This window comes from Dermacentor andersoni, chromosome 11 (assembly GCF_023375885.2).
Source record: "Dermacentor andersoni chromosome 11, qqDerAnde1_hic_scaffold, whole genome shotgun sequence".
Lineage (NCBI taxonomy): Eukaryota > Metazoa > Arthropoda > Arachnida > Ixodida > Ixodidae > Dermacentor > Dermacentor andersoni.
Genome location: NC_092824.1, coordinates 93413145 through 93438793, shown reverse-complemented (window position 1 = coordinate 93438793; position 25649 = coordinate 93413145). Strand labels below are relative to the sequence as shown.

At 46.4% G+C, this 25649-nt stretch overlaps 1 protein-coding gene across 2 annotated transcripts in view; it reads left to right on the top strand.

Moving 5' to 3' along the window:
• The window catches only part of LOC126539050 (uncharacterized), a 124352-nt gene that overhangs the window by 4119 nt on the left and 94584 nt on the right, over nt 1-25649 (top strand). For both annotated transcript variants that reach the window (XR_008614135.2, XM_050185760.3), the window contains exons 2-4: nt 11203-11309; nt 16467-16584; nt 19599-19652. Coding sequence is in view for 1 of the 2 variants with exons in the window: in XM_050185760.3 (XP_050041717.1) it covers nt 11203-11309; nt 16467-16584; nt 19599-19652 (279 nt within the window). In the remaining variant the exon portion in view is untranslated. The remainder of the gene's footprint in view (nt 1-11202; nt 11310-16466; nt 16585-19598; nt 19653-25649) is intronic.

Here is a 25649-nt window from a genome sequence, read left to right as displayed (position 1 = left end):
CTCCAGGGGAACATACCGGTCGGTAACGGACAACGATTGCGCGAACTCGTTTAACAGTACCTGCCTCACGCACAGGTGCGTGAGCTTATTTGATGCCCTCCTTATAAATGTTTTACTACACGTGCGTTGTGGCACATCATCCGATTAAAGAAAATAAAGAGAAAGGAATATGGATAAAAAACGTGAACATTATGAGCAAGAACTACCGGGTAATGCTGCGCTACTGTGAAGTGAGTGGCAACTATTTTTCCATCAGTACAGCAGACCGGTGTAGTTGAATGGCTATTGCACCCAACATGCACATCGGAAATGATGACGATGCACACAATCATTACTACAAGCAAGTGATAATCCGCAGCGTCGTTCAGCCATGTCATCTCCCAAATTGCATTCACGGTTCATTTAGCCAGTACTTCCGCACGCGCGATTCCGCGGGAATATATGCGCATAAAAGGACATGTATACTTCGGCTCGTGAAAATAAGCGTGCAGTGCGGCTAAAGCTACACTGCGAGCGTCGAGGAGTCAAGAGTCGATTCAACGAGGCGTGTTCACAAATGACCGTTTGCGATTGGTCAGCGCACAGCTCCGCAAACTCGGCTGCGGATTGGCTGCTGTCACTGCCTAGCTTCCACAGTGCGGGAAGTATCTCAGAAAAAAAAAAAAAAAAACGAAACGAGGAGTACGAAAGGCGTGAGTGGCGATAACGCTGCAAACTTTTCAGTACCTGGCTGTTGGGAATAACGGTTCGCGGTGCCACGGCGGAACGCGCGGCAGATTAATGGTGACTCGCTTCGTCTCTTACATATTCATGCGCTCCCACGCCTATGTCGCCTCACGGTAGGTGCGCACATTTTTTATGCGCTCAAGTTTACCGCTGACGAGTCGGGAGGACGGCACGCAGGCTGCGAGAGGGAGCGAAGAAAAAGAAAGAACGCGACGCAAGGCCGTCGCACTTTACTCACGTATATACGTACACTCCGAAGAACTTCGTGGGCAGAGGAAGGTCACAGAGAATCGCTCCAAAAGAAAAAAAACACAAAAGGAACGAAAAGCCTTGAGGACTCACGTGCGCTGTCCAGACTGACCGCGGTATTCAGGTCACCGGGGCACGCCTAGATTGTCGTTGCGGCGCTGAGCTTGCGGTGGTGCCACGTGACAGGAGATGGGCCTAAGCAGAAAAGAAGCTTTCGCACAGCGGACACACGGACAGGCAACGACGCGTGCCGAGAATAGTGAGAGACTAGTTCTAAAGAAATGTTTTTAATGCTTCCTAATGGCGTTTCCCACAAACATGTCTCACTTTCTACTTCATAATCTGCTCTTAACGCTTGGTACCTGTCTCCGCTTCGTCTTATGTATGTTTTACTTAAGTGCTCGCACCGGTTTTTTTGGAGCATCTTGTCTGAAGCCCTTTATGTGTCATATGTGCCTTCGAGATGTGTAATCAGCCATTTTATTTGTGATACCAAGTCACTCTTTCGTGCACAATGGTAGGAGTGATCTTGCCTGATACGCATTGTGCGTTCTACTTATAATGACGCAAAGAAGGAAAGCACAAAAAAAAGCTTACAAAGATGCAAAGGTGCGTGTGGATATCTCGGAGGCGACAACGCTCATTCGTCGAGAGCATGTTACATGACGCTACAGTACCGGGCCGCAGCAGACGCAGAGGCCCTTCAGTAGGACGCGCAGTGCATGAGTTTTGCTAGCGCAAGTTCATCAACGTCCATCCGAAGTTGTAAAGTATGAGGGAGTACTCTTGCGATAGCAGCACAGTGCGCAAACGAGGCCTGAGATTGCTTTGGCAAGTCGTTGAAATCTCAGTTCGCACCACCTACATTTATTTTTTCTGTTTTCGTACGTCTGTTTTTCTCGTTTGTGTTCATGTACAGGAGTCGAAGGGTTGGGGTATACTGTCGTTTGGCTCTATTTACATCGTAGACACTCGGACGCCGTGGTGTCACGCATCCGCATCTTATGTTATATCGTATTTCTTTAACGAGGAGCGATACGTTATATAACGTATTTAGGATCCTCCGTTTCTTCTTGTGGGTGAACTGCGCGAGGAAGGGACAAGAAAGGAAACAAACGCGAGTGCAGTTCACCCACAAGTTAATATGCACCAACAAGCTCAGCGAAAAAACCCTTCTCAGTCTCTTCCTCTCATCTTGTTCTTTTTGGAAGATTTTTTTCATTTACTAGGTTTTCACGTGTCAGACAATTTCATCACATGCGCAACACTCTTTCTTTCTTTTTTTTTTCAGTCTTCTCAGTGCATTTGTATAATTTTCAATGCTTGCTCCACTGTTTCTCTCGTGCTTTCGAACTGCTTCTCCACTGCTCCTTTTCCCCTGCACGGCGTCGTTTAGGCGCAGGCGTGTCGTTATTCTCGCCGGCTTGCCTACTTATTCGCAGAAATCGCCTCGCGATCGCCCCACGTTCGCATATCAACTTCTTCCCGCCCCGCGACGTCCGGCGTTCATTAATGAATGCACCGCGACCGCGCTTCGGGTTTTCAGGACGCACGTAGGCGAATTGGGCGGGGGGGGGGGGGGGGGGGGGACGCGGATGATTGGCGGAGGGAGAACGAGGAAGAGAGAGAGAGGAGGGAAGGGCTGGCTAATTGGAAACGCCGATGACGTCGCCAGCAAGGCCGCTCGCAAGGTCAGCTCGCATCGACGCCACCTGTCAATAATGATTTCTGCGTTGTTAAAAAAGCGGCGAGAGCTGCGACCATCGCTAGGACTCGTACGCGTTATCCATCGACGCAACACTGTTACTTCCTTTCTTTCCATTCCTAAAGTGCGGCCGATGTGCAGCGGAAATCAATACGTTTGTCCCGGCAATGCGAAAAAGAGAATGCATTGTGACCTTTCAGTTAAACAAGGTCAGTGTTGTGCCGCAGGGACTGCTATAACCCCGGTCACATGGCGCAAGTAGGGACGTAGCGATGTTCGGGTTCGAGTGATTTGTAAGCATAACAACACAACGTGGCTAGTTTCGGATGCAGACTCGTCTCTACGTTATGAAAGATTTTAAACAAGCATTGAGGCTTTTGTTTGCAGATAGAAGCACTTTTTTATTTTATTTGTCTTAGTTGCCACGCGGCATAATTCCGGAATGAAATTACCTACAAGCATGGAGGCCCGTTTTTATGCAGACATTGCAACGGCAACACATGATATCTATTGTCCAAGAACCATCTTTCGCACATTCTTCGGTTTGATCCCTTGTCGACTTCACACCCCTAAGTACACTCTTCGGCGGACTGTAATTGTCCGAAGGCACATCCAAAGAAAATGGTAGGCATCCGATGTAGACGCCGGAGCGGAACACTTCGGACATTAGACACTGTATTCATGTGATTGACCGTAGGTAAGAGTGATGGGCTGATATAACGCGCGCCCCAGCCCGTAGTTTCCGGAGAGATACTTCCTTCACCCGATAAATATTGCGGGGGAGGGTCAAAGTTTGTGACGCACTGTTTCAATATGAAAGAAGGATTTATTGTTGCGTTGATATTCTATTTGTGACGTCGCGTGCGCAACGTCAGGGACTTGGAAGCAACTGCACGCGAGGAAAAAGAGAGAAATAACGAAAGGCAGGGAGGGTAATCCTTTCCTACCCTGCACGGAGGGAAAGGGGACATAGGGACAAAAGCAGGGAGGGAAACGGGCCAGAAATAGCACTAGCTGCGCGCACACGCGATGATGTGCTCTACAGAGCTATTTTTCATGGGCGCAGCCATACTGCGGAGCCAGTGGCGTCATCTGTGTGCTGTCTTCTCTCGCCGCCATGCTGGCTTGGGCGAATGCTCTATGCTGTATTGCCAGATGTATGCTCGGCGACAGTTGCAAGTGGTTGCTTTCGGGCTCGCACGGTCTACTTTGCGTAACACGGCGTCTTCTTGTAACAGGTTATGTGAGACGTGCTGTAGCGATTCAATTCCGCATGGCCAAAGTTTCAACTGGCGTTGAGGCCGACGGAGAACCCAGTGCGATGTATACGCGCATGTTTGAGCCTATACTCAGCCTCAGATATCAGTCGTGTATCTCTAAAGAGCTCGTTCCACGAAAGTGCCCACATTGCAACATTCTCCCTGTTGTCATAAGCTGTGGTTTAGCGGCATCGAGTAGTTAAGAAGCATACCCGGCGATCGCAACAAAATGAGGACCGTTCTGGTACGAAATAAGTCCGGCCGCTTATATTCAAAAGTTTTCACAATGTTATTAGTAGATACATTGCGCGACTACCTTGTTTGTTAGGCGCGGACTTCGTCAACAGATAAATTGGTTTTGGTCAACAGTAACAGTATACCGTAAAGTGCGAATCACACTCACATGTTGTAGTCTAGTGGCCGGCTGTACCCATCTATAACCAGCAGCTGCTTAGCGGTAGCTGCTGGGTTATGTGTCTGTTTGTACTATAGCAGAGGGACGGAGCATGCTGCATGACCATGCGTGATGTTATGCGGCGTTAGCCTGTGTTTTTTCTCGTGAAAGATGGCGAACAAATCGGCGGATTGAGAGCTCTAAACAAGTATGATTCCCACAAGCCGCAAGGGGATGAAAACCAGTGTTTTATTCCGTTTTTTTAGCCCCGTCCTTGATGGTGCACCCAACCGTTTTGCGGCAACAGATGTAGGATTTTATTTATGCGATCCCCGTTGGATATTGCTGTCTTACAGGGCGAAACTGCAATGTCTAAACTCAAATCTTGTGTATCATGTTCGTTTACCAGCCGCAGTGATCGCTGTGCTGAGCCACGCCATCGGCCTCACGCAGGAGACTGTCGTAGGCATGGTATATTAGACTTGAAATGCATGAGGCCGGTTGTTGATGCAAATATTATAACGATTGACGCTTAGATATTTCGGCGTTGCATAGGATTGACTATACGGGGAGCACTCTTACAGTTCCCTGGGTAAGCGAGCAGATAGATGATTTTACAATTCACGCGGGCAATCCGCAGGCATCGCTGCTCTTCATCGTGGGGAAACCAATGTACACACACACACCTCGGCTGGTGCTGCCCGCCGCATGTTTGACAGCCGAGAAAATTTTTCCGCATACTGTAGTTACTGCTGCATCTGAGGCCATACAGTGATCCCCCGACATACTTGACGATAAGCTGATGTGACCTCAATTTTTTTGACGAACGAAATAGAAAGTCTCCAAATTGTTCCGCAGCACGCGATGAAGACACACGCAAGCAGGGACACACCGCCCGAGAGAACAAAAGGCTTGCCGTGTGCCGGTTGCCAGAGCTTTCTTCCTCGCCCAATGAGATTGTTTATAAACGCTCGTAGAGCCCTCTTAAGTTGAAGTACTGCAGTAACGCTCTAGTTGCTTTCTGTACCAGCTATGCGCATGACAATGCCTCAAGGGTTTTCGTGTCCAAAAACGGTCTCAAGGTTAGCCAGTTTAATGCTCTCCGGAAAGGTACACGCTCGATGTCGCACCGAGGACAAAGGCGCAAGGGATGTTCGATAATTTCTTCGCTTCCGAAAGAATCATACATAAATGTACCACCCGTTCCAATGAGGAACGGGTAAGTCTTAGTAAATGCCACCTCGAGCGAACGGCGGCACAACATAGTCACATCAGACCGAGAAGTTGCCTAGATCTAAGGGGGCGCTCCTGTGTTTCACAACACTTTGAGATTCGAAGAAATTATGGTTTCGGAACCAGCCCGCTGCCTGGCAATACATCCGCGGTCAAGCCCAATGGCTTTCAAACATCTGTCGAAGAGTTACTCTGGGTCTGACGCGTAGGCATTTACGCCTTAGTGTAAAGAGGAGCGCTGAAGCCTGCTGGCGTACGGAATTCGAACCCTAAGCTTTACTGGGAAAAGAAGATGATAATGACCAGCTCCGTTTCCGTATTTTGCTAAGAATATATACTTTGCAGTAGGTGGTGTCGGAAACATCGCGACCGTGACGTGTTTTCTGCTTTTGCAATAGCTTCCGGTGCTTGCTTTGACAGAAGTACGGCCTTCGAGATTAGTTTCCGCTATTCCGACAGGCCCGTCGATGGGGTTGCAATTTGAACACCCCGTACTGTCTGTCAGGGCAGAGATTACAGATGTACGGGCGCGGCGTGGTGAGCAGTGCGGGCGACACCGCAATAGACAAAATTTGAACCAGCACGCTACGTTTCTGAATTTCTTTTTTCTTATCATGTCCAACCTACCAGCCCAATCTCGTTTTCGGGTAGAGGTACGTCAGGGTGAACCAGCTGGTTCACTGCAGCGTTTGAATTGCCAGCAAAGAAGCACATCTGCATATTTCTCGGCATGTTTTGTGCGTACGAAATGCGCCCGCCTTCGAGAATCGAGAGCCACTGCTGTCATTATGAGCGAAAACAAAGCAGGTCACCCGCGGTACCGCTGCTTTTATCGCGAAACTCGGCGGCGAAGCGGTCACAATAGCGAGCGGGCGTTTCGGGGTGTAGCTGTATAGAGAAGAAAGGCAGTGTTTTGAATCTTGCTGCAATCCATGCGTATCAAAAGAGAAAATCGACGTTCGGACGGCCTAGTCACGAGGACATTAGTTATGCCGGCGACAGGACTGCAGCCCAAAAAACACCGTGCAGTACAGCGAAAGCTGCGGGTCACGTCAACCAAAAAAAAAAAAAAGAAGCAAAAGAGAACTAACAAACACAGGAAGCGTTCCGCCCTTGATCGCCACTGGTCGCCCTTCGCACGACGCCGACTTAACTCGGGGACTCTGATATCTAAATACATGGGAAAGTCGAAATCGTTTTTGACGGCAATTACAGCCCGTGCAGTATAAGCCCGAGCCGTGTACTAGTACGTATAGACAGGGGTATACTTCAACTACCTGGCACGTCGCTTCGTTCTCGTGGTAGCAGGTAGACTATAAGGTACATCTGAATTTTCCAACTACCTTGTGGATAAATTTTGGCCGAAATGAGGGTGCGGAGGACAGTCATCCAAGAAAATTTAAAACCAACCTAGCTAGTGAAGCCTACTTCGTGTCTTCCTTCTTCCTTATCGTAATCTAGGCGTATTTCGATAGGCGACAGATTCACGCTTATTGTGCTCAGCGTTCGAAAAACAAACGCGAGCGCTTGGAGATGCCCTATTACTCTTTTACTCGATTACTCGATTCTATCCCACTTGATTTACTCGATTCTATGCCACTTGATTTACTCGATTTTATGCCACTCTTGTCAACCACCCTTCACGTCCCGGCTGCTACCACAGATAACGCGAAGCAGAGTGTCGCCCTGACGACACACTGACGGAGCGCGAAAAGGCATTGGCATCGAAAAAGGCATCACTAAAGACTAGCGGTTGTGGTGATCCTTACTGTACCATCAGCGTAACCTGAAAAGCGAACAAAAGGTAGCTGATCAGAGTGCCCGTTACGCGTAATTACATTGAAGTGCCCCGTGTAATCACTCTGAAGCCGGCTACAAAGCACGAAACCGTTCCAATGTACGTTTTAGAGCCTTATTAAGCCACTGTAACAACTTCAGGTGAACGCGGAAATGGAACAACGAAATTGAATAGTTTTGTAATAGTTCATGCTTGAATTTTTGTTGAAATTACACAAGCGTTTTAGCAATCTACGCTCACAGTTCCGTTGCTGCGACAAGAATTCGAACCAGTGACCTCGACCTTAGCAAAACAGTGGCATAGCCACTTAGCCTTCTTCCAATTGTGTGTGCGTGCTTCTAAAGTAAAGGTTGTATCGGCTACATGCTTTTCAGGAGACAGAATTCTGCATTTATACCGGCTTGATTTCAATCTTTGTTCTGAGATGCTTCGAGTGATATCCTTTCGTCTCGAACCCTTGATCTGGATATTTCCTCAAAAGGACAAGGAGAAAAATAATATAGAAAGGTAGCGAATATAACAAGGTTGAAAACATCTTGACACATGCAACTTGCACATCGTTGTGTACGTGTACACGGTGCACGCCCAAACATGAGTGGATAGCACACTCTGTGTCTCAGGAAAACATTTTGCGGAGTATGTGTTTGTCCCGAATACCAACACGGGGGTCAATTAGTATGAGTTAAACAAACAAACAAACAAACAAACAAACAAACAAACAAACAAACAAACAAACAAACAAACAAACAAACAAACAAACAAACAAACAAACAAACAAACAAACAAACAAACAAACAAACAAACAAGCAAGCAAACAAACAAACAAACAAACAAACAAACAAACAAACAAACAAACAAACAAACAAACAAACAAACAAACAAACAAACAAACAAACAAACAAACAAACAAACAAACAAAGAAACAAAGAAACAAACAAACAAACAAACAAACAAACAAACAAACAAACAAACAAACAAAGCTTGTTTTCTTTTTGCCTCGTGTATTTTTCTGCGGGGACATTACATAAAAAAAGATGTACTGAGTCAGTCCAGTCAGGACTCGGTTACTTCTTTAACCCGGCAATGCCCGAGATATCACATATGAGTCTCATACCTTAGAATGCGAATTGAAGCTCTGGAATCTTAACACAGACGACGCAGCAGCGTTTCTCATATTCAGGAATGAAGTTTCAGCTGTGGATTAGAAAAGCGCGGACTACATTATTTACATATCTTATTTTATTCCATTCACATTAATATGTTATTTAATATTTTATTTAATATTTATTTTATTTACATACTTATTTACATATTTTTCATAGAATATTTATTACATGGAATTATTTTATGCTTAATACGTTGTAAGTAAGTTAATTTTCTTTTTTGTAGGAATGTACTCTTCATGGCCCGAACTATAGGTCAACAAGCTCTTCTAGTCTTTTTCGATGGCGAACTGCGTTTTGGGTACGACAATGTTAAGACGAAATCCCAGAAAGTTCGTGCAACGCTCATGTGAAATGGGAAAAAGTTCACAAAGCTTTCCGTTCGTGAATGCACTTTTCCAACGGTTGGCCGCCTGAGCTATTATGTCGCCTGAGGCCGCCTGAGTAATATGTAATACGTATTTTCTCGTAATAACAATTCTAGCGCAAGAGCTTTCTTTTTTGTGAAAACTTGTCTTGACAATCATAGGTGTGCCTATTAATATTACTACTACTACTACTACTACTACTACTACTACTACTACTACTACTACTACTACTACTACTACTACTACTACCACCACCACCACCACCACCAGCACCACTACTACTACTACTACTACTACTACTACTACTACTACTACTACTACTACTACTGCCACTACCACCACCACCACCACCACCACAACCACCACAACCACCACAACCACCACCACCTCCACCACCACCACCACCACCACCACCACCACCACCACCACCACCACCACCACCACCACCACCACCACCACCACCACCACTACTACTACTACTACTACTACTACTACTACTACTACTACTACTACTACTACTACTACTACTACTGATAATCGTACATATGTACACGTATGTATTCAGGCCACACAGCACATGGCCCGCTTATGAACACAGACGCGTAGTGCGTCTCCACCCTCGCGAGTCGCTGAACTCGAACGTCGCCATTCCAATCCCCGCTGAGCAAACATTAATAGCCAACGGCGTGCCAAGCGTTACTGCGACGACGTTTACCTTCGTGAGGGCCTAACGATCAAGAGGGAACCACAATAACTTTTAATTCGTTCTCCTAGGATCGATCTCACGCCCGTGGCTTGCCAATGTTCCGGTGGCTTCCGCGTCGAGGTGGGCTCCCCGGTTGTGACCCGAGGGTACGGTAGCGTGCGTTAGGCTGGCTCGTTTCTCAATGTTGCAGAATAGCAGAGGACGACAATAACCACAGGTTACAAAAAAAAAGAAGAAAAGGAAAAGAAAACAAACAAACGAGTTGTCTACTTCGTTAGGCTTCAGTGGAGTACATTACTTGAAACAGCAGCCACAAAACGAACCTCTCTTGCCGAGCGTTTCGCATTAGTGGTACCAGCACAAGAGGACCATTAAAGATTTTGTGCGGTGTGTGGCCCTGTCCATTCACTGGGCTTCAAATCCCACAGTAGCAAGAACCCCACGCTGACGAACAAAAAGAAAAAATGCTGTTCGGGGCGATGCCAGCGCGAGTGACTAAGTTGGTGGAGATGTCAATAATTCAGTACTGGTTGCTTTACGAGCATAAACCACGAACCACTGCAGTACGTTATACCGTGTCGGTGTCCGATATTTAAGCTGCGTGTCTCCTATGGAAACTGTTGCGACAGAATTCGAACGACTACGTCCCGAGTTTGAAAGACAGCCAGTTCAACCGCGCCACTCAAGTACCTGCGCCCGTGTGTCTTGCTTCGTATAGCGAAGTCTCAGCACAGAGAGAGAGAGAGAGAGAGAGAGAGAGAGAGAGAGAGAGAGAGGAGATAGATAGATAGATAGATAGATAGATAGATAGATAGATAGATAGATAGAGAGAGATAGAGAGAGAGAGAGAGAGAGAGAGAGAGAGAGAGAGAGAGAGAGAGAGCTTTACACTAACTGGAGAGCTCAGTTCAGTTGCAATCCTTGAGTTTTCTATTAGAGGCGTAATATAAAAGATGTATCGGACAATGCGTTCAATATACCTCACCACAGGGAAAATGCGATAACTAAGCGACTCTACTGGGCTTTTAAACAACTCGAGGTAGTATTTAGACAGGTAAATGCGAAAGGTGACCTCAATAATCACTGGAAAGCTGAAGCCCCTCATGCGAGAAGCTCATAACCAGTTCCAGGCGTGAAATAGGCTGACGATGCTAATTTCTGCGGTGTGCACTTCAAGTGCCCTGTAGCGTTACAGAGGCGTAACAGGACAGCACGTACAAAGACAACACATCAAACCTGGTTTCGAGCTCACAGGTGCTCTCACAGTAACAATAACGACAGCACATCGAAGAGAGAAAGGTTAGTCGTAGGTGCAGCGAATTCTGCTACTGAAATCATCATCAGGTTTCTGCCTTCCATAACGCATAAACTTGTTCAGCGATTGTTGGCAACTTTTTTAGAACACCTAGCGTACGAGGTCTCCATGAAAAAATGTGTATTTTCGGTGAATGATTAAGCGCTTTCGATGAACAATTGTTTTGTTCAAACGCCAGCAACACTTTTATGTAAACCTGTACAGAAGTACTTAGACAAGAAAAAAGAATAACGATCTTTTGCACGTTCTCTGTCTTTCTTTTTTTCCATTCGAACCGTCAACACAGCTGGTGGACCTGCACGTGTACATTATCCCCGAGGAAAGATGGCTGCGAAAGCGGAAGTTGGCTCGGAACTACGTGGTGGACTATGCCATTTCCGCAGGATTCATACGGTACGTTGGCGTGATATAGCACTTGTCTTGGTGACAGTTACAGGCGTAGTGAACCGAAATTTCCAATTCATCATTTTAATTTAGCGGTATATGAAGGTCCTGGACCTCAAAACTGTAGAAAAATATACAGCGAAGCCACACAGCATCCTAAATAATTACTGCGCTAAGGGGTCTTAATCGCAGCACCTTAAGCTCGGATTCAGATATTAGTGCAGTAAATTGCTTTTCTACTAACCAGGGGCCGAATTCACAGAGTTATTTGCTCATAAGCGCTCTTTGCCATTGGTCGGTCGTCTTTGCTAATGATACGTCAAGCATCAGGATTGGCTGGCATTCTTTTTTTTTCGTACGAACAATTCTAGCGTAAGTGCTTTTAATGAATGCGGGCCCGGTCTCGGTCTATTTTACTAGGAGGCGTAGGCGTCGTGACGTCACGTCAGAGAAGGCAGCAGGACATTGCGACGTTGCGGCACTCTCTCCAGCTCGCTCCGTTGCCTGTTGTGCTGCAACGTCGCGCTGTGCAATTAGCAAGAGCATAGCAGACGGCCGAGCTAGCCGAAGCAATGCCATGCCTGGCTCTCACGTGACCATCTGCTGCATTATGACGTCGCGGCACATACAGCTCCACCTCATGGGAAATTAAACAAAACTGGTTCGCTAAAAAATCTATTACTATCGCCTCCGGTTATTTCGACCTCGGTTAATTCGACTGTTCGTTTAACGCGCCGGAAAGTCCCGTCAAGAAACCATACACTGCTATGGAAGAAAAAACTCTTTTAGCTCGAACGCGAAAGCATGCGCGCTTCGGTTAATTCGAACCGCGCCAGTGCCCCCTCGTGCGCGCAGAGGTTACTAAAAGCTTTACGCATGTAAGAAATTCGGCAGATGGCGCTTCTGCCTTCCTAGGCGACTACGCTGACGGCAGCAGCCATTTCTGCAGCGTTGCTTACGACATGCGCTGTGGCCTGGGCGATGCCTTTTTTGAATGTTTTGCCAGCGCCAACGACAGTGTGGGGAGCTAGGGGCCACTGACTGACAATCACATGCATAGTTAATTATAATAGTGTATTGAAGAAGTCTGTCAACGATGACAGACAATACTTCAAGCAATAAAAAAAAGATTTCAATTTGCCTATTTTTGCCGCCTTTAAGTAATTAAACTTTCCGGATAATTCAACCAAATTTTGCACTTCCGCAATGGCTGAATTGACTGTAGGCGACGGTATAGTAAATTAATTCAAGCACCATGAGGCTTGCCGTTTTTTTTTGGCGCGGAGTTTTGGGGTCCACGCTATTCATCTAAGGCAAAAATTAATTAATTAGTCGGAAATTTCATGTGAGCACTGTTTTCACAACTGTGTGGATATCGGTATACATATTTAGTTATTGGACAGCACAAATGTGCATTGTGTCGTGGAAAGTTGTCGTCCACTACGTATATGCAATGTTTCCAGTTGCTTCCACGAGTGATGAAATAACTAGCATTTCGAGTTAAGAGGAAGGTTCCGTTTGGGGAGCGCCCATCTATATACATGGGAACGGAGAAATCGTTCTTTTTTCGGCAACAACTGCGCCAGCTTTGGCGACGTCTCTTGCATTTCAAAGGAAAAAGTGAAAATCGAGTGACTTCACGAAGAGAAGTTTTAATTTAGTCTGTAAGCTTTTCTCACGAATGTTGTTGAAAACTGCAAGACTGAAAAAAAAAGTGATGTATGAAGCTTACAAAGGTGTACCTCAACAATAACAACGATATCACAATCCTGTAAACTCCATCTAATAATGCATCTAAAGTGGACTATGTTGAGCTATTGTAGACCACTTTAAAGTACATAATTAATTTCTGAGTAGCGCTTCTGCAAAGAAATGAAGCCTCGTGTTTTACGTGTCGAAATCACGATATGGATACCAGGCACGCCGTAGTGGGGCGACTCCGGACTAATTTTGAACAGCTGAGGTTCTGTAACGTGCACCATGTGCGCGGTGCGAGGACGTTTTCTTTTTTGCATTTCGCTCCCATCGAAATGCGGTCGCCGCTGTCAGGACTCAATCCCGCGCCCTCGGGCTTAGCATCGTATCGACATAGCCACTACGCCACGACGGTACAGGTACTTTTGCAAAACCCTCGTTATCATCCTCACAATTTCACGTAAGTTATAAGTTTATACATCAAATTTGTCCCTTCGAGATTCTCTAGCATATGTTTTTGACAGAACCGCGATATCCATTTTCGATGCGGCTTTACGGATTTGTACACTTCTTGCTTGAGTTGTTTTAAAGTTAGACATTTTCAAAATTTTCTGGGAAAAAGTTTGAATCCTTAAATCAGAGTTGTGCTTCTTTTAGAGTCGCTGAATAATAACCTCCTATCTCAAACGCAAGAAATTTCATTCGAATCGGTTATGCGGTTGTATGATAAACGCAATTATGCGTTTTACATGTACCTGAATAGGAAATTCGGAGTTCGCCTCGAGATGAAATTTTCTCTTAAGTGCTCCTTAAGTAGACATGCGTTGCGCAGAAACATCACGTGCGGCGTGCTTGTATGCGTGGTTCGTTTCGTTCGCGCTGAACATATTGTAAGCAAAATGGCGTATGTAGCACCAGTAAGACAGCGAGGTAATCATAATATTTTGTCTTTACCGCTACCGCCTACCACCGACTGCGCATGGGCGGCGTTTACTACACAAGTGCACTCGGTGGTAGACGGTAGCGGCAAAGCTATATTGGTAATGCTACGCTAAATCATTCTACTAGGGTGCGATATTTCTGGAGCTGTCATTAAACTGTTACCAGTGCACGAACACACTAGTGGTTACTAGCCATTTTGCCTATTTTGTTTTGAAGTACTAAGTACTATGTATAGTTTTGTTAAATTATTTTGTTCGAGTGCGATGACAGTGACGTAGTGAATACACAGGATACGATATGCTGAAGTGAAATGCCCCCCCCCCCCAATCTCATATAGACAACCATTCGCCGCCTTATCCATTCTTCGGCCGCGTACATACAAAAAAAAAAAAAAAAAGGCGAGGAAATTGAGCGCTTGTACTGTATTCTTTCTCAACCCGCCGTGGTTGCTCAGTGGCCATGGTGTTTGGCTGCTGAACACGAGGTAGCGGGATCGAATCCCGGCCACAGCGGCCACATTTCGATGGGGGCGAAATGCGAAAACACCCGTGTACTTGGATTTAGGTGCACGTTAAAGAACTCCAGGTGGTCGAAATTTTCAGTCCTCCACCACGGCGTGCCTCATAATCAGAAAGTGGTTTTGGCACGTAAAACCCCATAATTTAATTTTTTTCTTCTTTCTCGTGTTTTGTTTGCGCACGTGCGCTGCCGGATGGGTTCCAACTCGCCCGCTTTTCAATTCACCTTCTTATGTGCCATTTTATTTTTGTATATCGCATTTGTCTCATGCAATGGGCCGACGACAAGTTCGTGTATTATTGACTGGTTGTCACAAGTATTCAGCTGCGCATGCCCCCAAAATAGGAGTCCTGAAATGGCGAAATTGTCACCCAACCGGCAGCCTCGTGAAACAGCCGAGTGGATCGCGGCTTTCCCTTTCACGAACCTTCCTCCACCTCTCGGGCTTTCGCAGAACCATTTGCCATGGGAGTTCCGTGACACAAAGAGGGTTCGTAGGTGGTCACCCCGCGATGCCACCGATACATAGCAGAACGACTTTTCGGCATTGCCTCCGAGACTACCGCACGGCGAATATCGACCGTCTGTGAGGCTGGGGATTCATGTCGTTTAGTTTACCGTTACTCCGCCAGATAGCAGGCGCTGCTTCGCCGCAATCCGTTGGCGCGATTGATGCGAAGCCAACGACCGTGCGAAACAAAGTAATAAGCACCCGGCCAAACGCAAAGTGGTGGGCCCACCCAGGCAGGCAATTTATGCTGCGCTGAAAATTAGTATCGACGGTAGACGCGGTCGGGAGACGCGAGGTTCGTTTCCGCGACAAAAGAGCTGGCGCTTTTGCCAGCGCAACGTTTTGCGTTCAAATAATCTGGCTGTTGGCGGAGAGTGATTCAGTGCGTCAGCTGTTCAACAGTTCTACTATCAAAGAGGCGGTCAAAAGCTTTCGGGATGGTGCAGTAAAGAACGTGCTCTCCACGAAAATGCGTGCGCTGGGCGAGAAAGGTCAGTGAACCCAGCTACGCGCTTGTGTTTTGTTTGCACCCTCCGTGAAAATGCAGTTAGCGACTTTCACTTTCATGTGAACATTTACTTTCTCTTCAGCACGTGACTTGGGCCTTACAGCGTAGTGCACTGACAACTTTTATCGATCTTCGAGTCAGTGTAGTTGGCTTCAAGAAAGAAGTACAGTCGCGCAGGAATGTTTGTGGACAACGTACATTGAAAAGAATTTCCGAACGTCACGGCACTTTAACAACGCACTTGCGAGAAGCGCATTTTAAGTTAGGCCACAGGAAGCACGCAGACCATCCATAAGTTTCAGACTAATGGCTGTCTGGACAGCGAAGGAATTCGATTTTCGCGGCACCCTCTCTCGTCATCTACAAGATCTAGTCCCCGTCTCTACTTTGCGCGCACTCAATAATCCTCGTTTGTTTTTTATTCGTAAATAGATGCTTTCCAAGTACTTGCACATTCAAGAAATACAAACTCTTTTCTATAACTTCATGACAATGTGTGAAGTAGAGTGAGCGTATATGTAGGGCTATTGTGTTCTCTGAGAACTGCGCGCACTTCAAGAACCTCTGAATGCACCATCCACATGGCCGTCAAACGCCTCAGCCCTTCGCCAACATTTCCCCAAATTCCCTTAAACTTGCATTGGGCCTTCGCTAGCGATGAACGAACAAAGCTTTGGTGGAGCTGAATCTGCAGGCGAGAATTCCGGATGCAGGCAGCTGATGAGCCCGTTCTCGCCGGCTATCGTAACTAGTGCCCTGCAGTCGTAGGACTTACGAAAGCACTCCCTACGTGGTTTCGTAAGTCATACCAATTTTCACAAAATTGTGGCACGCCGATTGGCCAAAACCACTGAAGTCTCTCGCCCGAATTTTCCCCTCACGACGAAAAACAAGCCATTAAACACTTTTTGTTATTTAATTAAGGAAGTATGGAAGAGCAGAACAATTGCTGGACCAAACGGTCGGTCAATCGGATTGCTCGTGCCAACAGAGTCCTGCCCACTGCTCGCCTGGTGGACGTGCGGCGGGAGATCAACCGGCAACTTGGCCACGACGTGGTTCCCAAGGAGTACGTCTTCCTTCGCAGCGTTGGAAGGAACTTCACCCAGGTAACGTGATGGCGCTATCTTCGCGGAAGACGCTGAGAGAATGCTCAAGTGAGCTCGCCAACACTACCACTCTCTCGCAATCACAGAATTAAATAGATGATGTCGACACACACGCGCGCAACGCTGTTGTGTATTCGTTTACAGCTACGACTGCGTACCTAGCTTCTGACGTCATTAGGATGCTCAGCATGGCGGACACGGGCTACGGTGGACGTGTACGGCAATACCAGAAGGTGTATCCGGGAAGCACAGTGTTGGTGACGACACTTAGCGACGCTGTGATGAACGACAGCGAGGTAGAAACAATCTTGGGCCACATGGCTCCTAAAAAAATCAGAGATATAGACAGAGAGAAGGCAGGGATGTTAACCAGAAAAGCCAATGGTTAGCTGCCCTATGTTGAGAGAGCAGAATAAAAAAATATATATTTGAACAAGAAGAAAAAAAAATCGAGCGGCTTGAGTGTTATTAGTTCATGTTCTCATTCATGTTCAGATGCATGTTCTCGCTATATATATCATATCATGAGAAGCCAACAAACAAAGACACCAAGGACAACATAGGGGGAATTAGTTGTACTTCGCATTACGCGTGCGATCCTCTACCTAGTTGAGATACCACTGCGCCATTCTCCCATCCACTTTCCTGGGTATTTATGTTTACGGCGCCTCCCCTCTCTTAAAAGGGGAATAAAGTTCATTCATTCATTCATACTACTAGAACTAACCTTGGGAGTGTTAACCAGCACCAACACTCACGAACCTTGGAGGCGGACGTGGGTTATCCTTTCTGCCGCAGGCGATACGAGTACGTAACATTCTTAAGTGAAGGCAACTGGTCAATAAACCCACACATGCTACCTAAAGGCATCAATGTTGCTGGTTTCGAGCCCCTCCTTATGTAATAAACGCGAAAAAATGGGCCCAACACACACACACACACACAATATATATATATATATATATATATATATATATATATATATATATATATATATATATATATATATATATATATATATATATATATATATATATATATAGATAGATAGATAGATAGATAGATAGATAGATAGATAGATAGATAGATAGATAGATAGATAGATAGATAGATAGATGTAAGACGAGATGAACGGGTGCACGCATGCGGCCAGCACCACGCGGTAAGAGGCGCTCGAGCGGACCAGCTTCAGATAGCACGTAATTGCCTTCGCCGCCTAGTCGCCGCATTACTTCGAACATCGATTGGCTCTGCATATCGAATCGAAGACAGCGGTACAAAAAAAGTGGTCGACATTCTCATTGCAACCGTAGGCATTGCAGGGATCTCGCGTGAAGCTCACTGTCAGCCATTCCAGTCAGTGCTGGGCAGGTTCTCGTGAAGGAAACTCTCAACCGCTGCCGAACAGCCTTTCTTGTTTCCGTGTTTTTATCGCGCTAAGTTACTACTTCAAATACCAACACAGAAGAGGGGTAAATGTGTTTAAGCACGTCAGGAACGAAGCATACACTATAGAGCTCAATAGGTGGCTTCGTTTTCTTCCTTCATGATCGTTAGTGAGCGTACGAGCCTTCGAAGATCCTAATGTTCGCGAACAAGACTGACAGTTGCTAAGCACGTTGCAGACGGAAGCACACATTCTGTCGCGGGCGCTCGTTCATGCCGGAGCCATGTTAAAGAATCGCGCAAACTCTAGGAAGCGCTTCAAGAGAATGCAAAAATTCTGAGACGTGCGCTGAATAAACAATGAAGGAGGTTAGAGTCTCAGCGTCCTTGGAGGCGTAGAAGATGGCGTCGGAAATGCAAGCACGGTGCTGAACTTTACGAATAAGAGAGCGAAAGCCAAGCAAAAGCTTTAAAAAAAAAAAACGCCACGCCGTTTGGAAAGCACCTCAGCGTTGCTTGACTGACTTTCTGCATCCTGATAGAAACTTTGATGGCGGGATTTCACGAAGCAGCGCGGCTTAAGAAGCAAGCACCTCCCGCCTGGAGCGCCGGTCCCCGTGCAAGTTGGCCTTCGACATTTCCGAGGCTCGCTACGGCTGTTTACCTATGCGATAGGCGCCGCCTGAAATTTACTGTTTTAAATGCAAAACGCGCTCTCAGAGTTCGGCTAGTAACGCCGGCAGCATGTCGAGAGCAAGGGCAGCAAGTAAATGCCTAAAGTAAACGAAAGCCGCGGCAACGTCCCTCGCAGAAAATTTATCTCGACAATCTCACGATGCCTACAGGGACTAATAGGAGGCCCACGCGTGGTGCCTCTAGACAGTTTCTACGGAATGTTCACCGTATATTTAAAAATACAATTTATTATTCAATACGTTTTCAGAGGACACATTGCAAGAAGCAACATTGGACCTGGCAACCTAAGATGTGAAATATACTCGAAATCGTAGACATGTTTCTTTAGCGTAGATTTGACAGTTTACTTAAAAAAATGGTATGACCGTGTTCTGACCTTGCGGACCCGTTCTGAGTGCTGAAGTAGATAGTTGTAAACTTGATGCTTCGGTTGACCACGGCGGTAATTGTGACTAGTTGGTCTGTCCTGCTGGGTCCCTAAGTAGCTAAAAAAAAAGAGAAGAACATGTATTTCAAGGTCACGATGGTTAAGAATGTTGATGCTGCAATGTTGTTCACCATGCTGATTTGAAAATCCATGTAAAATGTGTAGCCGAAGTTGGTAACCTGTTCGCCCCTCGGTCGGTAGAGTTTAATATTTCCACTTCGATGCGAGAACGTTCATTTGATAAACTTAAGTGGTGGCATCTGAGGGCATTTTTTGCATGTCATGTGCGCGGGCATTTAGATCTAAATGTGCTAATATTTATGTGGGATTGTGGGAACTGACTAAACATGATAATTTACATTATTTTACCCGATTCAATTATATTATGTTAACGAATAAAAACGTTCCGTGAGTTAACTATCAACAGAGTGAACTTATTTTCGAGTTGCCTTGTAGTTTAAACTAGTGGCGTTTGATATTTACACGCTTATTTGTCGTTTCGTAGGTGAAAGACTTTCAAGAGATGGACCTGAAGGCGAAGAGCTTCCTCCCTCCTTGTGTAAGTGCTATCATGATTATATCTGCATTAGCCTGAGCTGTGTGCTCTTACGCAAAAAAGAAAGAAAGAAAGGAAATGATCTTGGAAGCTTTTGCGAGGTTGGGGATACTATAGCTTGCGATCACGCTTCTTCGTCTTAGGCAGCTTCTCTCTCATCGCCGGAAACCAGCACGAAAAAAAGAAAAACACGGAAGAGGAAGGAAAACAGGACAAGCGTTGTGCTCCTGACTTTTTCATGTTTTTTTTTTCGTGCTGTTTTTCACCGATGGACGCACACCGACTACCTCGCATTCACACCCATTTAAGTCAGCTTCGCTTATAAACGCTCAGCTTTAACAAGATTTTACCCGCCGTGGTTGCTAAGTGGCTATGATGTTGGGCTGCTATATAAGCACGAGGTCGCGGGATCGTATCCCGGCCACGGCGGCCGCATTTCGATGGGGGCGAAATGGGAAAACACCCGTGTACATAGATTTAGGCGCACGTTAAAGAACCCCCAGGTGGCTCAAATTATTCCGGAGTCCCTCCTTACGGCGCGCCTCATAATCAGATCGTGGTTTCGGTGCGTAAAGCCCCGTAACTTAATTTAGTTAATTGAGGTTTTCTGGGCGTGTTTTCTTATTTTTGCAATAAAACGGTCAATTCACGGGTCCCTCGCAATGTGCATGACACCGGTAATTGCATCGGCGTACAGTGGGAAAGTGACATTGGAACACCTGTCATGTTTACAAGAACTAATAATTATTTTGTTACAAAAAAGAAAGAAAGAAAAAGAAAAGGAAAGAAAGAAAGAGAGAGAGAGAGAGAGAGCGAAAGGAAGAAAGAAAGAAAGGTAGAAGTGCAGATGTTGCATGAACGTATGCAGCGGGTTTTAGAAAATGCGTTCAAAATTTGCGAACAGTTATGAAAAAACGAGAACAAAGACATTTCCTCAGGAGTGCTTTTACCGCAGGAACATACACTTTAAGATCACTGGAGGTAGTAATGAGATCATTACGAAAATCAGACTAATTAGCTTTTTAAGGCGAAAGCCTTATAAGCTCCGTGAAGCGAAACATCCGGGGTCCGGCAGTATCATCCGATGGTACCAAGACCCGCGTGACCAAGTGATGACGTCACGTTTCCGGCGCTGGACCTGCTGTGGCTCGCACTGCAAAATTCTCACGGTGAACAGACATGGCGTCGTAGCTGGCCCGAAATTGGATTAGGGTGGATTAAAGTGAATTACGGTTGGTAGAAATTAGAGCGAGGTGAATTAAGGTTGGTTTAAGGTACAGATTTAATTTAAGGTGATAAACTAGACAAGTCCTCATGCTTTCGCCTTCAAATCAGGTAAGGATACTTAAGTGACTGTTAACTTCTTTTATTGCGCGACTTGGTTCGGTATTCGTCCATACACAACTTCTATATATGCAGATGACTGCTACCGTCTTAATCGTTCACTGTATCGTCTTAAGCGAAAGAACGAGACAGTTACGAAACAAGAACATAACGTTTAGTGTTATGTTACGCAACGTAACATGACATTTCTCGGTAAATTAAAAACTAATCAGTGAGGTTTTACGTGTCAAAACCACGATACCATTACGAGGTAAGCTGTAGTGAAGGCTCCGGATTAATTTTGAGCTCCCGGGGTTCTTTAAAGTGCAGACTAAACCTGAATACAAGAGCGTTTTTTTTTCGCATTTCAACTCTTTCGCGAAAGTAGGTCCACAAGTGAAGTGTGGATATTTTCTAGCTACTAGGCGCTACGCCGTAAATGTATGACTTGTTCCACTTCACTTTGTCGTCTCTCCGTCTCATTTTACTCGGATACCCATAATTGGCGTAGCTGTTTACGCTTGACCCTCGGTCTTTTGCTCGAAGTGAGTGAGATCACAGCTTGACAAGGATGCTCACTTTGTTCCCGCCCGACGGTGATGAGGGGAAGGCGCAAACATTCACTTCGCTCACGGACGTCTGCCGAGGGCGTGACCCTTACGCACTCCCGCACTTCAGTCTCGTATTCCAGAGATTGACCGAAGTTCGCTACATCGCAGAAATGACTAGACCTTGCATATTGCGCTTTGTGGAACCGTTTATGGACGCTTTCAAAAGACGGGATTCAAAGTGTTGCATAAAAATCAATCACATGACTCCTTCGGTTCAGACTTTGATTTAGCACTTTTCGTTTATGAATGCCTGTGTGGGAATGTGACGTCACGGATCTCGGTCAAATACCCGCCGTTGTTTCTTCGTGGGTACGGCGTCGCGCTTCCAAGCACGAGGTCGCGGAATCAAATACCGGTCGGAGGTGGAAGTGAGGGGGGGGGGGGGGGGGTAAGCAACAACGCCCGTGTACAGTGCATTTCAGTGTACGTTCTACTATGACGTCACTCATTGTAAGATCGTGGTTTACGCACGCAGAACCACAGAATTTCATTTTAATAATTCTCGACATAAAAGCACAACAGGCTGGTTTACCCTTTCTCCGAATTCATCAGTCAAACGTGAAATGCAGCAGATCAGCGGTGGTGCCATTCGAGACACTGTCGCATTCCGCCACCTGGGCGGATTCGTCGTCTCGTCGGTTTTCTCATTGGCCCGGACGGGTTTAGACACAGCCTCTCTGATTGGCTAAAAAGAGATCTCGCCACCACAGAATTCGAAAAAAATAAAAAGAATGTGGCGGAACGTAGCAACGTCTAGAATGGCACCTCAGTGCCGATGAAAGGGAAAAAACAGCAAGCCGCCAGGTATACAACTCGACCATTCGTGAACGGCCAAGCACGTCCGGGGCGGTGTCAAACATAAATTCCTGCGCTGTTCCAACAGCCAATACCACCGACGGAGCATGCAGACGGTAACGCCGCATTTTCTTTTTCTTTTTCACTGGTAATATAAGTAGGGAGCTCTGCGTTCGGGGTGGTACGCGCGCGAACATTTGATAAAGATAAGGATTGCACGAGCACGTTAATTAAAAGAACCGGGTCGCGCCCCCGAACGTGCGCGTTCTTATCACGCCCTTCCTCCTAACAGCACGCCACTCTCGAAAGCCTTCTTGCTTTGGATTCTGAATTAAGGTCTTTGAAGTGGCACCGCAAGTTCATATAGCGACGCTGTGCGCGAAGTTGTGCAAGCAGGCTTAACAGAAGTCATCACTTGGAGAGTAAGCCGCGCTGCGGCAGTTCCAGTTGGAAAAGAAAAAAAAAAGTTGCGGAGTTTCTGAGAGGCGTATAAGGAGACGTACCTCGGACCACCTTTGATGCATCTATTTTAATAAATGACTTCGTGCGCTGAGTGTGTCTTCGACAACTGGTTTAATTAAGCCGGCGCCGCCCCTTCATTAATTATTAACAAGAATGCGCCGAGTGACCAAAAGGGAGACGCGAGCAATCGCATGGTCTCAAATTCTTTCAGACTCATTTTTGAGGCGTGTAGGACTATGGTTCAGTTTCTTAACTGAAGCTAGGATCGGGGTTATACTGCTTTAGGACTTTTGTCATTCTTTATGACGTCACTTTATGAGTTGTTTGAAGTCGAAGGAGACGGGGTGAGAGGAGGTAAGATGCACTTTAGATTACCAAGCTTCATGTTCTTGCAGCAAATATCGCGAGAACAGAGCGGCTGTCGCGCGGTGTTGCGAAATGCGAAATGCATGACAGTCGAGACGGCTTCGACTATTTTATTAACACGCTTGTGACAATGCGGGTGACGGGTAAAGCACGTACTTTGAGTTAGACGCGAATTTGGTCGGGGGCGCCTCTGCTATTCATTGTGGTTCTACTAACTCGGCGACGTATTGAAATGCGGGTAAACGACTATTCTGGAGTTATTTACTGCGTGCTAACTGGGAGAATAAACTAAATATACTGAAATACTGAGAGAATTACCTGGTGTGTTGCCTGCACGTTCTTATTTACTTTCGTTTCGCATGTTCATAATCATCATTATTGTCGTCGTCATCATATTTATGCCCACTGCTGGTAGCCAACACGGTAGCCCTTCCGCTCTGCAATGGGTGGTCCCCTCAGTCCAGGAGTCCAGCGGTGTTAGCTCCCCTTCTCGCTCGGTCGACCAAGTTGAGCTAGTCTGCAGAGTTGGAGCTGGTTAGCGCTGCCTCCCAGTGTCACGTGGTGAGGTGTCTTACGGGTGTGAGCTCTGGTGTGCTAGCGCAACAGATGCCTCTCCCAGCGATATCCAGTTCCCTCTGTCTATTCGCCGGCTAAAACCACCCCATGCCTGCAATGATCCTAATATTATCGCACCTACTATACTCCCGTGCCGTCGCGGACTATGCTTCTTTTCGTTTGGAGCCCTGTAGCTCTAACAGACCACCGCTTATCTGCCCTACGTCTCCCACGGCCTGCCCAGCTCCGTTTCTTCTTCTTGTTGTCAGTTACAATATGGGCTATCCACGGTTGCTTCTCAGTTCACGCGTTCATTAACTTTAAAAGCTCTGCGGTGAGGCAGAAAAACAGTCAGCGAGATGGAGAATGAAAAAGATAACGCCCGCAAAGAAACGACGTGACAGCTGATTACTTATAATTGGTGAGAACGTGGCAGGATTAGCGACAGAGGCAACAGAAAGTTGCAGGCATTTTGTTCGCTGACGGTTATCAGCTTGAGTGATCCACGCGACACCTTTAGTTTAAGAAGTCGGCGTAGGACGCAGCAGCTTCCTGTTAAAAAAGAACGTCACCTCTTTTTTTTGTTGCTGTTTGCCCGTACAAAATTAGCTTCCCTGCGTGAACTATATTTGTCCCGACATTAATGCACTTGTGGGAAGGCCAGTTGGTTCGCGTCCTTCGAGAGACGTAGATGCGCTCGAAAAATTAAACCAATGAAAAGCAGACGGGCGAGTTAGACGGGACTTGCGTTTCTGTATAGCGCCACTTGCGTGTTTAGAAGCCCACTTGCCATGTTTGTACCCGTCTCGCCGAAGCCAACTGCAAACAAACCACAAACACAACCTGATATCCTGTACCTCATTTTCCCGCTGCGCAAGGCCGTCTTTCACACGAAAACCGGCTTTTCTGTGACGTGCGTCGAACGTCATCCACCACGCGACACCCGCAAGGTCGAAAAAAAACAACGCAACTCCGAAACTTCGGCGACACTGACGCTAACGCGACTTGACACATCTGACGTCGGAGATATATTTTTAGTAGCACAGCCACCCCTGCAAGCTACAGGTCGAACCCCCGCGAAGCCCACGCTTTCGAAAAGGTCGTTGTTCTGACCTCGTGGTCTTCTCGTTATTGCCGGCGACTCGCCCGACGTTTTTCAGGGCGCCTGTCCTGTTCTGATGTCGCCGGGATTATCCGACCGGCAAAACAGGGTTGCGAAAAAAAAGTGTCGCGTTTCTCGCGCAAAGCTATAGCGCAACGATGTCGCAAACGAAGCGTGTCTGACGTTTAGCCGCAGGGTTCAAAGTGCGCGCTCGAACTCATTCGCGACCGAAGGCAGTTTGATGTTTCGACATCATTGAAGTTCTGTGTTGCTGATGTTTTCGGCGTTGCCCACGTGTTCCACCGGTTGTCCTGGGTAAACGGTGTCGTGATCTGTGGGATTCCAAGGTTTACTTCACCCGAAAACCTTAATTTTGAACAATGCGGTGAAGAAAAAGAAAAACAAGACCTATCTCTTCGGCGACGCGTTATTCGCGCCGGCGGACTTCAAATATCGAGAGATTGTTGATGACCAAACATGCAAAATTCACTAACTACCGTTATTACTATAACGAACCATTATATTATCCCCCCCCCCAAAAAAAAAAAAAAAAACTGTATTTTACAGTCTCAAGTGTCAGGTAGGTAGGATTAACTGGGGCATCGGATGGAGTGGCTGGAAGTGCTTGCTCCCTGCTATTCCTGGTATGTACCTCCTACAAGAGTTGAGACGCTATGAGTAATGGACACAGTACCGGCAGGAAGGTAATGGGCCTATAATTCTTCAATTCTTTAACGCGTTCTTTTATGAATCAGCATGATGTTTGGAATTCTTTCAAACTCTCAG